At 43.2% G+C, this 13,064-nt stretch overlaps 1 protein-coding gene across 1 annotated transcript in view; it reads left to right on the plus strand.

Moving 5' to 3' along the window:
* The window catches only part of KBTBD12 (kelch repeat and BTB domain containing 12), a 50,459-nt gene that overhangs the window by 21,247 nt on the left and 16,148 nt on the right, over positions 1-13,064 (plus strand). Inside the window, exon 4 of the mRNA XM_049766516.1 lies at positions 6,240-6,437. Coding sequence (XP_049622473.1) covers positions 6,240-6,437 — 198 coding nt within the window. The remainder of the gene's footprint in view (positions 1-6,239; positions 6,438-13,064) is intronic.

Genomic DNA, 13,064 nt, shown 5'->3' on the forward strand with positions numbered 1-13,064 from the left:
CGAGTGGCTAAAGAAACCATGGTACATCTACACAACGAAATATCTATGCAACTATTAGGGAAAATGAAGTCATAAAGTTTGCTTATTAATGGATGGATAAGGAGAGATAATAGAGATGAGGAGCAGGAGGATTGGTCCATGCTAGGAAGCTTGCCACAATAGTGGGGGAGTCCAGTTAGGGTAGAGAAAAGACCACAATGACAATGATAGCTGGAAATGAATACTGGACAAGAACTTGGTGCTGAAAGGAGGTAAAGTAATATGCAGAATACTCTTCAGAAATCATATTGAAAACTAGTGTTTAAAAGATAAAAATGGGGGGGCTGGGCAGTGGCGCTAGAGGTAAGGTGCCTGCCTTGCCTGCGCTAACCTTGGACAGACCGCGGTTCGATCCCCTGGTGTCCCATATGGTCCCCCAAGCCAGGAGCAACTTCTGAGCACATAGCCAGGAGTAACCCCTGAGCGTTACCGGGTGTGGCCCAAAAACCAAGAAAAAATAAATAAATAAAAAATAAAATAAAAGATAAAATGGGAGGGGCAGAGCAGTGGTGCAGCGGTAAGATGTTTGCCTTGTACGTGTCTGACCTAAGACGGACCACAGTTTGATTCTGGCATCCTATATGGTCCCCAAAGCCAGGAGCAATTTCTGAGTGCATAGCCAGTAGTAACTCCTGAGCATCACAGGATATGGCCCAAAAAAGGGGGGAAAAAAGATAAAAATGGGAGCATAGAGAGAGAAGAAAAATGTCTACCATAGAGGCAGGGAGGAGGCCAGGGGAGATTATGTGAAGCAAAGTTGAGGCATTGGTGATGGATAATGTGCACTGGTAAAGGAATGGGTGTTGGACATTGTATGACTGAAACTCAATCATGAACAACTTTATAACTGTATTTATTCAAAATAAATGTAAAAAAACTGAAGTGAGGGGCCGGAGTGGTGGCACAAGCAGTAGGGCGTTTACCTTGCATGCACTAACCTAGGATAGACCATGGTTCAATCCCTCAGTGTCCCATATGGTCCCCCAAGCCAGGAGTAAATTCTGAGGTTATAGCCTCAGAAGTTACTCAGGAATAACCCCTGAGCGTCAACGGGTGTGGCCCAAAAATCAAAACAAAACAAAACAAAAAACTGAAGTGAGAGTGACCTAACAAAAAATCTCAGCAACTTCTGTAAATCTGGTTCATTCCTTCCCTGACATCAGAGACCCTAGTGGAGAGGAAACATTATCTCCTGAATACCCCATCCCTGCTCCCATATTGGCCTTGGATTCCCAAGAACCAATAAAAAAGCCTGATTACAAGCCTGGGTTCCACCTCCTGCTCTTTTTCCTTAAAGTTCTGGAAAAGTCTGAACATGATTGGAAAGATCCTTATTACTCAGAACTTGTAGATGACAACATTGAAGCTTAGAGAAATGAGGAATCAAAGTTATCCAGCTACATGGACATATGATGAGAATCTATCTGAATTCCCAAATCCCACACCAGCCTGCCACCATAAATATTGCATGAAAGCTTGTCGAATAATGCAAACCACAGTGGGAGCTTGTCAAAATGATTTCCAGAATGCCCCTCCTCTTTTGGCTCCTGCCTGGGGGAGAACAAAATAAGCTTGGCTGCCTAAAGTCAGCCCTGCAGGTATAAAGTCCTCCCAAGCCAGCTGAGTGGGATCCAAGATTCTATGGACCTGAGTCGGCTCTGCCCACACTGTCCTTAACCAGCTCCATGCCAGCTCCGAGTTGTGGGGGAGTTTCCTCACCCAAGGGCAAGAATCTCTAATAGCCAAAGACAAAAATAGCAGGTCTGCCTTCCAGGAGAAATAAAAATGGGGAGGGAAGCATGTACTTCACCCAACAAACCTAAAGGATCGATTCTGCACTTAAGGACTATTTAAGTCTCAAAGACCATTTTTAGTTGTCTATTTTTGAATCAAGACAAGCACAACTCAGAGGTTCTGAAAACGTCTTCTTTAACCATCAGAAGAAACTCATTGACATTCCAAAGATGTGCTGATCTGACCGTAGAATTTCTCTCATCAAAAGATTTCTCCTGCGTGCTGATGTTGACTTATTAATTAAGATCATGCTTATATTTGATTATTTCTCTAATCAGAATGCACCTTCTGCGTAAGCTCCTGAAAGTCTGCTATGAAGTGAGTGATGTCGCTGTGGGCTTGATGGCAGAATTACAGCCAAGGAAGTGAACAGGCTCAGGGTTTTGTGGCCTGAAACCAAGGGGCACCATACAACCACATCACCCACCCTTGAGAGGTGCAAGTGAACTGTCTGCCAACCCAACAGAAGGGGTATGGATTGCAAAGATCAGCTTTGTGATCTCAGGGCTGAGGATTGTTGTTAGATACATACAGAAAATGAAAATGACATGAGCTCTATTCCCCAAATTAAGAGATTAACATCTATTCTCCACTTGCATTCTGCTGGGTGGGTTTTTCTTAGAGGCCTTTTGTTTGTTTGTTTTGGGGCAAGTTGGCTTTTTGTTTGTTTGTTTTTATTTTTATTTTTGGGCCACATCCGGTGATGCTCAGGGGTTACTCCTGGCTATGCGCTCAGAAATCGCTCCTGGTTTGGGGCACCATATGGGACATCTGGGAATTGAACTGTGGTCTGTCCTAGGTTAGCGCATGCAAGGCAAACACCCTACCGCTTGTGCCACCGCTCCAGTCCCAGGTTTTTCTTAGAGGTTTTTACGTGAAACTCAAGAGTGCAATTTGGGGTATTGGTGGCTCCAAGTGCCCCATCCTTTTTCCCAGTGATTCACTTTTAGCCTTTTTTTTTTCCTTCTTCTTACTGACCTCCAAAAGCAATAGTCATGTGACTCAGTTACCTCCTTCTTACCTACTGGGCACTGTGGCCAGGTTCAGTGGTCTTGGGTCAGTTCTCTTCTTTAAGTTTGTTTGGGCCCCAAGATAGGCAGACCCACTTTTTTCTTGAACTAAGAAACCTCTGTGCAGCCCTAAATAAGACCCAGAAATAGTCTAGCTGTGTAGCTGAGATCAGCATGGCCCCTCCTAGGAAGTGCTGCCGCTCAGACTTGGCACTAAAATGGACTAAATTATTTATCCAAGTGGGTAAGAGAGAAAGAAGCCAGAGCTCCCCAGTTTATAGCCTTGGTCCCTAGGTTCATACTAAATTCATACAGTTTCATATAGAAACAGGAGTCTCCCTCAGCAAAATAAAAAAAAGGGCGACATTTTTCTCCTAAACCATCTTCAATACCCAGTGTTAAGTTCCAGCCTTGAGAATTTAATGCCAGCTGCTCACGATCATTTTCTTAGATTTTTTTGAGTACCAAGTCCTAGGTACTGTTAATATAAGATGGAGAAAAAGTAGTTTTTTCCCTCCAGAGGCTCATAGAACCTACATTTGGACCAAAAAAAAAAAAAATAGTCCCATCTGTCCTTCATTCCAGACAGTGTGGCTAGGGGAGAGAAGACACAGTGCTGAAGGCTGACTAGTCACCTGGTCAACAGGACTGCAGGATTAAGAACAGTACATGGATTAAGCCGCCTACCTTACATGTATATAGTCACGCCCAATTAGATCCTCAATACCACATGGTCCCTCAAGCACTGCCAGGAGTGATCTCTGAGCACAGAGCAAGAAGTAAGCCCTGCTATTTACCAGAATACAGGAAAACAGGTGATTGCAAATGCTAACTGATTAGGGCCCTGAGGTAGAGACAGAATTAAATAACAGTGAAGAAAGTTCATGTAAGAGGAAGCACTTAATTTCTTAGTGAGAGAGTTGGTAAATGGAATAAGATCAGAGCAGTTCTAAGTTTTTGTTGTTGCTTGCTTTCTATCTTTCTTTCTTTCTTTCTTTCTTTCTCTTTCTTTCTTTCTTTCTTTCTTTCTTTCTCTTATTTTTCTTTCTTTTTTTTTTTGTTTTTGTTTTTTGGGCCACACCTGGTGACACTCAGGGGTTACTCTTGGCTATGCGCTCAGAAATCGGTCCTGGATTGGGGAACCGTATGGGACACCAGGGTATCCAACTGTGGTTCGTCCTAGGTTAGTGTGTCCAAGACAAGTACCCTACTGCTTGTGCCACCGCTCCGGCCCCCATTGTTTTGTTTGTTTTTAGGCCTCACATAGCAGTCCTCAGAGCTTACTTCTGACTCTGTGCTCAGGGGTCACTCCTGGTGGGACACTGGGGATGCCAAGCTCAAACCCAGATTGGATATGTGCAAGTTAAATGTCCTATCTGCTATGCTGTCACTCCAACCCCTTCATTGTTTTTCTGTTTGTTTGTTTGCTTGCTTGCTTGCTTAAATTTTGGGTCACACCAAGCTGTTCTCAGAGGTTATTCCTAGCTCTGTACTCAGGAATCCTGACGGTGCACAGGAAGCCATATGGGATGCTGGGATTGAACCTGGGTCAGCCATATACATAGCTTTTCATTTTGCAGTCGACAAACACCAGCCAACATGTATTCCAACTGATTTAACTGCAAGCCTGGATGAATAGAGCAGAAGCCAGCTTCTTCAGGGCTTTCTGAATGGTGGTGCAGATTGGATCTCTCTAAGGTCTGCGGTGAAATCATGAGGCGTGGGGTCTCCCATCCAGGAGCAGATCTCCTTCCATGTAAGCCCCTCAGTCTTAGGAGCCCCTCTCCAAGTCAAGAAGCATGGCCCTGGTTTTCTAGATCTTTCCTTCATTCAGATGAGAAAATATCTCATCTGCAAAGTTATTTCTTCTTAGTAGACTGCAAATTTTTATTCCATTAACTTCCCAGGGAGGGTGGCACTTCAAGTCGTAATTAGGGGCATGCTATTTATATTACTAATGCAGTTTCCAGGCCTCTCGGTATAATTTGTACCTCTTTAAAGCTATCTGTCATGAGGTCCTTTCTTTGCAGGCTTCACCCTTTCTGCCCTAGTCATTTCTTGCAGGAAACAAGCCTTCTTCATCTTCCCAAGCAACTTAACACCTTATCACCTCGCATATAGTAGTGTTCAACTGACTATCTTTGAATTAAATGTACCATCCATAAGTGAAATGCTACTGGGAATTTGGGTTCCATGTCTTCCTTGAACCCCAAATTTGAGACTTATTGTTTGTGGGGGCCACAATGCTCAGGGATCACTGTGTTTCAGGGAATCCAACTTGGGTCGGTCATATCAAAGCAGGTTATCAGCTGTCTTGTCTCTTCAGCTCCAAAATCTGAAATTTCAGCCTTTTCCTCAGTGGAAAAGATTCACACAATGAAGAAAGGAGAGGTTTGCAATTGAGAGAGATGGAAAAAGGAGATCTCTAGCTTGTCAGATGAATGAAATTGTTGTTGACAATCCCCCAGAAAGTTTTATCTCAGATGTGAGCCCTCACATCCCTCATGTCCAGACTTGAAATCCTTGGTGCAAAAGAGATGTTCATGGGGCCATGGTGATAGCGCAGCAGTAGGGCATTTGCCTTGCATGCAGCTGATCCAGGATGGACCTTGGTTCGACCCCCAGCATCCCATGGTCCTGCAAGCCAGGAGCGATTTCTGAGCGCATAGCCAGGAGTAACCCCTGAGCGTCACCGGGTGTGGCCCAAAAACAAAACAAATAAACAAACAAAAGAAAAGAGATGTTTATGATGAGAACCAATGTGGCTACACTTTCCACAGTCAACATTACAGTGGTTTATCTGAGAAATAGCACCAGAGGGGCTGGAGTGATCGCACAGCAGTAGGGCATTTGCCTTGTACGTGGCTGACCCTGAATGGACCCAGGTTCCATTCCCGGCATCCCATATGGTCCCCCAAGCCTGCCAGAAACAATTTCTGAGCACAGAGCCAGGAGTAGGGGGAACACCTGAGCATCACCGGGTGTGAGCCAAAATATAAATAAATGTAAAAATAAATTAGCACCAGACAAGAAAGAAACATCTCATGCCTTACCTGCATAAGACCTGGGTTCAGTCCCCAGCACGTAGAGAAAAAAAGAGATGATGGCAGAACCCTATGACCTAAGTCATAGCAAGCACGGGTGTTATTCATCATGAGTTTTTTGTTTGGGGCCGGAGAGATAGCATGGAGGTAAGGCGTTTGCCTTTCATGCAGAAGGTTGGTGGTTCGAATCCCGGCATCCCATATGGTCTCTCAAGCCTGCCAGGAGAGATTTCTGAGCGTAGAGCCAGGAGTAACCCCTGAGCGCTGCCGGGTGTGACCCAAAAACAAAAACAAAAAAAAAAAAAAGAGTTTTCTGTTACAGGCTCATTTCACGTCTCATTATTTTCTGCAGGTGGAATTGGCTGCATCGGTCGAGACAAGGGACAGGTTCGAAAGTGCCTGGATGCTGTGGAAATTTACAACCCCGATGGAAACTTCTGGAGAGAGGGCCCGCCTCTGCCCAGCCCCTTGCTCTCTCTTCGAACTAATTCTACCAATACAGGGGCGGTGGATGGGAAGCTTTACGTCTGTGGGGGGTTCCACGGAGCAGGTAAGAGCCCATCTTAAATACTTGGCACCTCCTTTGGTCTGAGTAACCTGGAGAAACTGGCACCACCTCTGAAATATGCTCTTCACATCTATGCAATGTAGCTACTAGCTCTGCAGACTAATCGAAGCATCAAAGAGGACCTAGGTCAGGATATGGAACAAACCTCAGAAATAGGAGTTTAGGGGCAAGATAGTACAATTCAAGCAGTAGGTTTCATCTTTGTTTCTATTGCTCAAGAGATCCCACCCTCAGAAGACTAATTCTATCTCCAGTATTTCTACTAGAAATAATTGCTTAAAGGCATTTCTAAAATAACCCCTCGTGCATATGCGCATTGCCAACCTTAGTAGGTTGCATATATCTAATTGTAGCAAAATTGTTCTGCAATATGGATTCATAATTTTTTAATGTAATTGAATTTTTAAGTGAGCACAAACCTAATAAACAAATGTCTCCAAAATGTGATTAGTTGCAGTGGTAAATAAGGCAGAATGCAGTTATATTAAAAATGACTCTTTAGGCTGGAGAAATATTACAGCCGGAAAGGCACGTACTTTGCATATAGCTGACCTGGATTCAACTCCCAGAACCATGTATGGTCTCCTGAGCCCTTCCAGGAGTGATCTCAGAGCACAGAGCCAGGAGTAAGCCCTGAGCACTTCTGGGTGTGATCCAAAACCAAACAAAAGTACTCAATAGCTAGAAAATTGGGCTCAAGTGGTAGAGCACATGCCCAGCATTGTGCAAGACATTGGGTTCAGGGCCCGGAGAGATAGCACAGCGGTGTTTGCCTTGCAAGCAGCCGATCCAGGACCAAAGGTGGTTGGTTCGAATCCCAGTGTCCCATATGGTCCCCCGTGCCTGCCAGGAGCTATTTCTGAGCAGATAGCCAGGAGTAACCTCTGAGCAACGCCGGGTGTGGCCCAAAAACCAAAAAAAAAAAAAAAAAGACATTGGGTTCAATGCCAAATACCACATGATCCCCCCACTCTGTCAATACCAGGTGTAACCCACACCCCTAAAAATAATTAGTTATTCTAACTACAATAGAGAAGTACTATACCAGTTAGTACCCATGAAAGCATGCCTCAAAAGCACTTAAAATTTTGTAAGCATGCCCGATTGAAATAAAACTGAAACTTCAGCCAAGACTTTCACGTCTTCTTCTAATTTTAAGGCACATAAATGTTAAAAACTAGAATTGGGGTGCCAGAGAGAAAGTGCATCAGGTAAAGTGCTTGCCTTGCATACAGCCTGGGTTCAATTCCCGGCATTGCTGACATATGGCCTATTTCCCTGGCATATGATCCTCCAGCACTGAGGAGTCATTCTTGAGTGCAAACCCAAGTATGGCCACAAAACCTCTGAATATTGCCAGGTGTGGCTCAAAAATAAACAAACAGAAAACACCCAAAATGAACATCGATGCAATAATAGTAATTTTGAAAAAGATTTTGGAAATTAAAAACCAAATGCCACAGATGGCCCTTATTTGACTCTAGATTTAAACAAATCTTCTATTGAAATACATTTCTTCAAGTAATATGGGAATATTAGGCTACTGGTAATATAATGGAATTGTTCATTACATTGGGTTATAATAATAGCATTGTCATTTTATGAAAAAGAGAAAGTACGGCCCGGAGAGATAGCACAGCGGTGTTTGCCTTGCAAGCAGCCGATCCAGGACCAAAGGTGGTTGGTTCGAATCCCGGTGTCCCATATGGTCCCCCGTGCCTGCCAGGAGCTATTTCTGAGCAGACAGCCAGGAGTAACCCCTGAGCAATGCCGGGTGTGGCCCAAAATCCAAAAAAGAAAAAAAAAAGAAAAAGAGAAAGAGAAAGTAGAAAGAAAAACATTCGTGACAATTAGTGTTCGTTCAGAAAAAATAAATGGAAATAACACAGAGTAAAGTTGGATTTAATCTACTCTAGCAAATACTTTTTAGGATGAAAATGAGGTTGAGATTGGGGAGGGGTACAAGAATAGATTTTACAACAGTGCTGGTAAATTGTTGAGCATTGTTAAAGCTGGGAACTGGGGGGACTGGAAGTGGTGTTTATATGGGGTTACATCCAAAATGCAGTACCTCACAAACTAATAATGGGGACATTACGCTTGATTTCTCTCTCAAAAAAGCTTGAAAATTCCCTTGAAAAAGAGCCTTTAATTCCTTATTTGTTCTTCAGAGAGCATTCTAAAGAACCCTTTAAGAAATGTTTTTAGGGGCCCAGAGAGATAGCACAGCGGTGTTTGCCTTGCAAGCAGCTGATCCAGGACCAAAGGTGGTTGGTTCAAACCCCAGTGTCCCATATGGTCCCCCGTGCCTGCCAGGATCTATTTCTGAGCAGACAGCCAGGAGTAATCCCTGAGCACCGCTAGGTGTGGCCCAAAAACAAAACAAAACAAAACAAAACAAAAAAACAAAGAAATGTTTTTAGGGACTGGAGCAATAGTATAGTGGGTAGGGTACTAGCCTTGCATGTAACCAACCTGAGTTTGATCCCTAGAACCCATATGGTCTCCTGAGCACCTCCAGTGAGTAATTCCTGAGTACAGGCCAAGACCTGAGCATCAACAGGTACAGAAAAAAAATAAGTTAAAAATATCCTCTAAGAAATATCCTTAAAGAAAAATACCCGGGGCCGGGCGGTGGCGCTAAAGGTAAGGTGCCTGCCTTGCCTGCGCTAACCTTGGACGGACCGCAGTTCGATCCCCCGGTGTCCCATATGGTCCCCCAAGCCAGGAGCAACTTCTGAGCACATAGCCAGGAGTAACCCCTGAGCGTTACTGGGTGTGGCCCAAAAACCAAAAAAAAAAAAAAAAAAAAAAAAAAAAAAAGAAAAATACCCAAAGACAATAGAGATGAGGGCTCTCATCATATCATGGACCAGCCATGATATGAAGCTTACCACAAAGAGTGGTGAGTGCAGTTAGAGAAATAACTACACCAAAAAAATATATATATATGTATATATATCCTCTATATTAACTAACATACATGTACGAAGGTATCAGCCTGTCAAAGTAGAAGAGAACAAGTAGCAAAGCATAAGAAACCTCTAATGAAGAATATAAGAATCAGAGCAATGGGGCCGGGCGGTGGCGCTAAAGGTAAGGTGCCTGCCTTGCCTGCGCTAGCCTTGGACGGACCACAGTTCGATCCCCCGGTGTCCCATATGGTCCCCCAAGCCAGGAGCAATTTCTGAGCACATAGCCAGGAGTAACCCCTGAGCGTTACCGGGTGTGGCCCAAAAAACCAAAAAAAAAAAAAAAAAAAAAGAATCAGAGAAATGGGCGGGCAGATATAACAATGGGTCGGGCACTTACTTGCCTTGCTAGCAGCCAAGCTAGGTTCAATCTCTGGCATCCAATATGGTCTCCCAAGTCATTAGAAATAATTTCTGAGCAGGGCCAGAATTAAGTTCTGGGCAAGCTGGGTGTGGGCCAAAAACAAAACAATAAACAAACAAACAAACAACAATCAGAGTGAGATACAGTCCCCGTGTCCAATTTTCTTTCTTTCTTTTTTTTTTAGTTTTTGGGCCACACCCAGTGGTGCTCAGGGGCTACTCCTGGCTGTCTGCTCAGAAACAGCTCCTGGCAGGCACGGGGGACCATATGGGACACCGGGATTTGAACCAACCACCTTTGGTCCTGGATCAGCTGCTTGCAAGGCAAACGCCGCTGTGCTCTCTCTCCGGGCCCTAAGTTTTTTTTTGTTTTTGTTTTTGTTTTTGGTCCGTGTCCATTTTTCCAACTGGACCCTCTCCTCCAGCTATGATTATGTGCCCTTCTTGTCAGAAGCTTTTTGCTTCTGCTTGACTGAAAAAGGACAGAGAATAAATACAAGTAGTAGCCTTGAGATCTTGAAAAGGAGGAACAAGCAGTTAGTGTCTAAATTCTTTGTCTTATCTCCTTTTGAGTTATTTGAGTTAGAACAAAGTTGTCCTCCATTTTTGATTTACCTCAGCTCATACTAAGAGCAAACCTCTTGGTACTATATTGAACAAATAATACTTTCAGCCAAAGGGAAAGGGTTATTACATATGTGCTCCTAAAGTGCTTTTGAATTATGTGGTAGATTGTTGGAAATAAACTGAATGAATCATCGCAGGGAGAAAGTTATATGTAAAAATGAGCACAATTAAGTAATAGCATGCCCAAGTTGGACTAAATATTTCAGCATCAGATCTAAAAAAAAACAGACACAAATTTTTGCTTCCATATGACACAGATCTACTCCTTTCATTCATTTATTTAGAAAACCACAGTGAAGAAATTAATTTTTGTTAAGTCTAGTTAGTCAACTTAATCATAGGTATTGAAATATACCATTTACAAGCATTCAAAGGTACAATCTTGAGACGTTCAGGGCCTATTGGGAAAGACAAATACGTGAATAGGTAGTAAATACAGAAATTTGATTTGGATTTCAATAGTGAAGTCAACTACTTCTATTTTTCTCTCCAAATTCCACTCAAATTACAGCAGTGGAATGAAAATCTTAAGGCAAAGAGAAGAGAGAGAACAATAGCACCAAAATTTTGAAAGATGAAGGGGCCCGATATACAGCAGTTAGGGCATTTGTCTTGCACATGGCCAACCTGGGTTCTATTTCCAGCACCCAATAGAGTCCCCAAACCCTTCCAGGCGTGATCCCTGAGCATAGAGCCAGGAATAAGCCCTGAATACTGCCAAGTGTGGCACAAAAGCAAAAATATATATATGATAGAAATAGATCAATAAATAGTAATTAACTAAACCTAAGAAAGCTCTGAACTTTGTGCAGGAAAAACAAATAACAAAAGAAGGAATTGATAACCATGAGTAACTCTCTGTAAGAGGGAATGAAAGGGATACTGAAAATATGAGGAGAGCTGAAAGACACAAAAACCTTATATGTCCTGCATGAAGATGTCCTAACCTCAATAGTTAGATAAAACTCTGTTTAACCCTTAGGGCCAGCATGGTGGTGCTAGAGGTAATGTGTCTGCCTTGCCAGCGCTAGTCTAGGACGGACCGAGGTTCGATCCCCCGACATCCCATACGGTCCCCCAAGCCAGGAGCGACTTCTGAGCGCATAGCCAGGAGTAACCCCTGAGCATTACCGGGTGTGGCCAAAAAAAAAAAAAAAAAAAAAACCAGAAAAAAATACTCTGTTTAACTCATAGAAAGTCTGGAGGACAGAGGTCAGGTGAGGCCGCTAGTACTACAACCAGAAAGAGGGGTGACAATATACACTGTCTATTAAGATTCCTACTTTTTGGGGACCGGAGAGATAGCATGGAGGTAAGGCATTTGCTTTACATGCAGAAGGATGGTGGTTCGAATCCCGCATCCCATATGGTCCCCCGAGCCTGCCAGGAGAGATTTCTGAATGTAGAGCCAGGAGTAACAACTGAGCATTGCTGGGTGTGACCCAAAAAAACAAAAAACAAACAAACAAAAAAGATTCCTACTTTTCTCCCTCTCTTTGGCTTCCAAGATGTGAGAAGGATACTGGAAAGTTATTGTTTGGGATGTAACCAGGCCCAAAAATAAGGTAGGTGTGTGTGTGTGTGTGTGTATGTGTGTGTGTGTGTGTGTGTGTGTGTGTGTGTGTGTAGCAGGAATCAAACTTACAAAGAAATTTGGAGAAATCAGAGACAATATAGAAATAGCCACAGAAAAATGAAGTGGGGGGGAAATGATGTCAACGGAACAAGCAAATGATATTTAAAAGAGTTCTTGGCCAGGGAATTAATTTAATTGTCCGGAACACATATTTTACATGTAGGGCTAGAGAGATGGTGCAAGAGATGCAACATTTGACTTACATATGGCCAATCCTGATTTGATCCCCAGTACAATATATGATTCCCTAAGTAATACCAAGAGTGATTCCTGAGTGCAGAGCCAGGAGTAAGTCCTGAGCACTTCCAGACCCAAAATTCAAATAAATGAATAAATAAATAAATAAAAAGTTTTAAGTTGAGATCAGAAAGATAGTACAATAGGGAAGGCACTTGCCTTGCACATAGCCAACACTGACTCAATCCCAGGTACCACATAGGTCTCCAGAGACAGGAGTTATCCTGAGACAGGAGTGATCCATAAACGCAGAGCCAGGAGTTAGCCCTGAACAGTGTATGGCTTTAGACTCCCCCAAAAAAATAAATACTGGGGCTGGGCGGTGGCGCTAAAGGTAAGGTGCCTGCCTTGCCTGCGCTAGCCTAGGACGGACCGCGGTTCGATCCCCCGGCATCCAATATGGTCCCCCAAGCCAGGAGCGACTTCTGAGTGCATGGCCAGGAGTAACCCCTGAGCGTCACCGGGTGTGGCCCAAAAACCAAAATAAATAAATAAATAAATAAAATAAAATAAATACTGAAAATTATAAAGTAAAAAAAAAACATTTATCAGAAAATTATTTCCATATATTTCCATCTATGATGAACTGTTATTTTCATGTACAATGTCTCCAAAAATGTATCCCCTCATCTACCTTTCCCATAGAATACACAAATGGACATATGAATGAAGAAAGAGTAGGGACCAAGGAATTGACTCAGAGGTAGAGCACCTACCTTGCATATTGGAGGTCCTTAGCTTGAGCTCTGCTACCACCCACCCCTAAAAAATAAA

The sequence above is a fragment of the Suncus etruscus genome, chromosome 20, assembly GCF_024139225.1.
Source record: "Suncus etruscus isolate mSunEtr1 chromosome 20, mSunEtr1.pri.cur, whole genome shotgun sequence".
In the NCBI taxonomy this organism is placed as follows: domain Eukaryota; kingdom Metazoa; phylum Chordata; class Mammalia; order Eulipotyphla; family Soricidae; genus Suncus; species Suncus etruscus.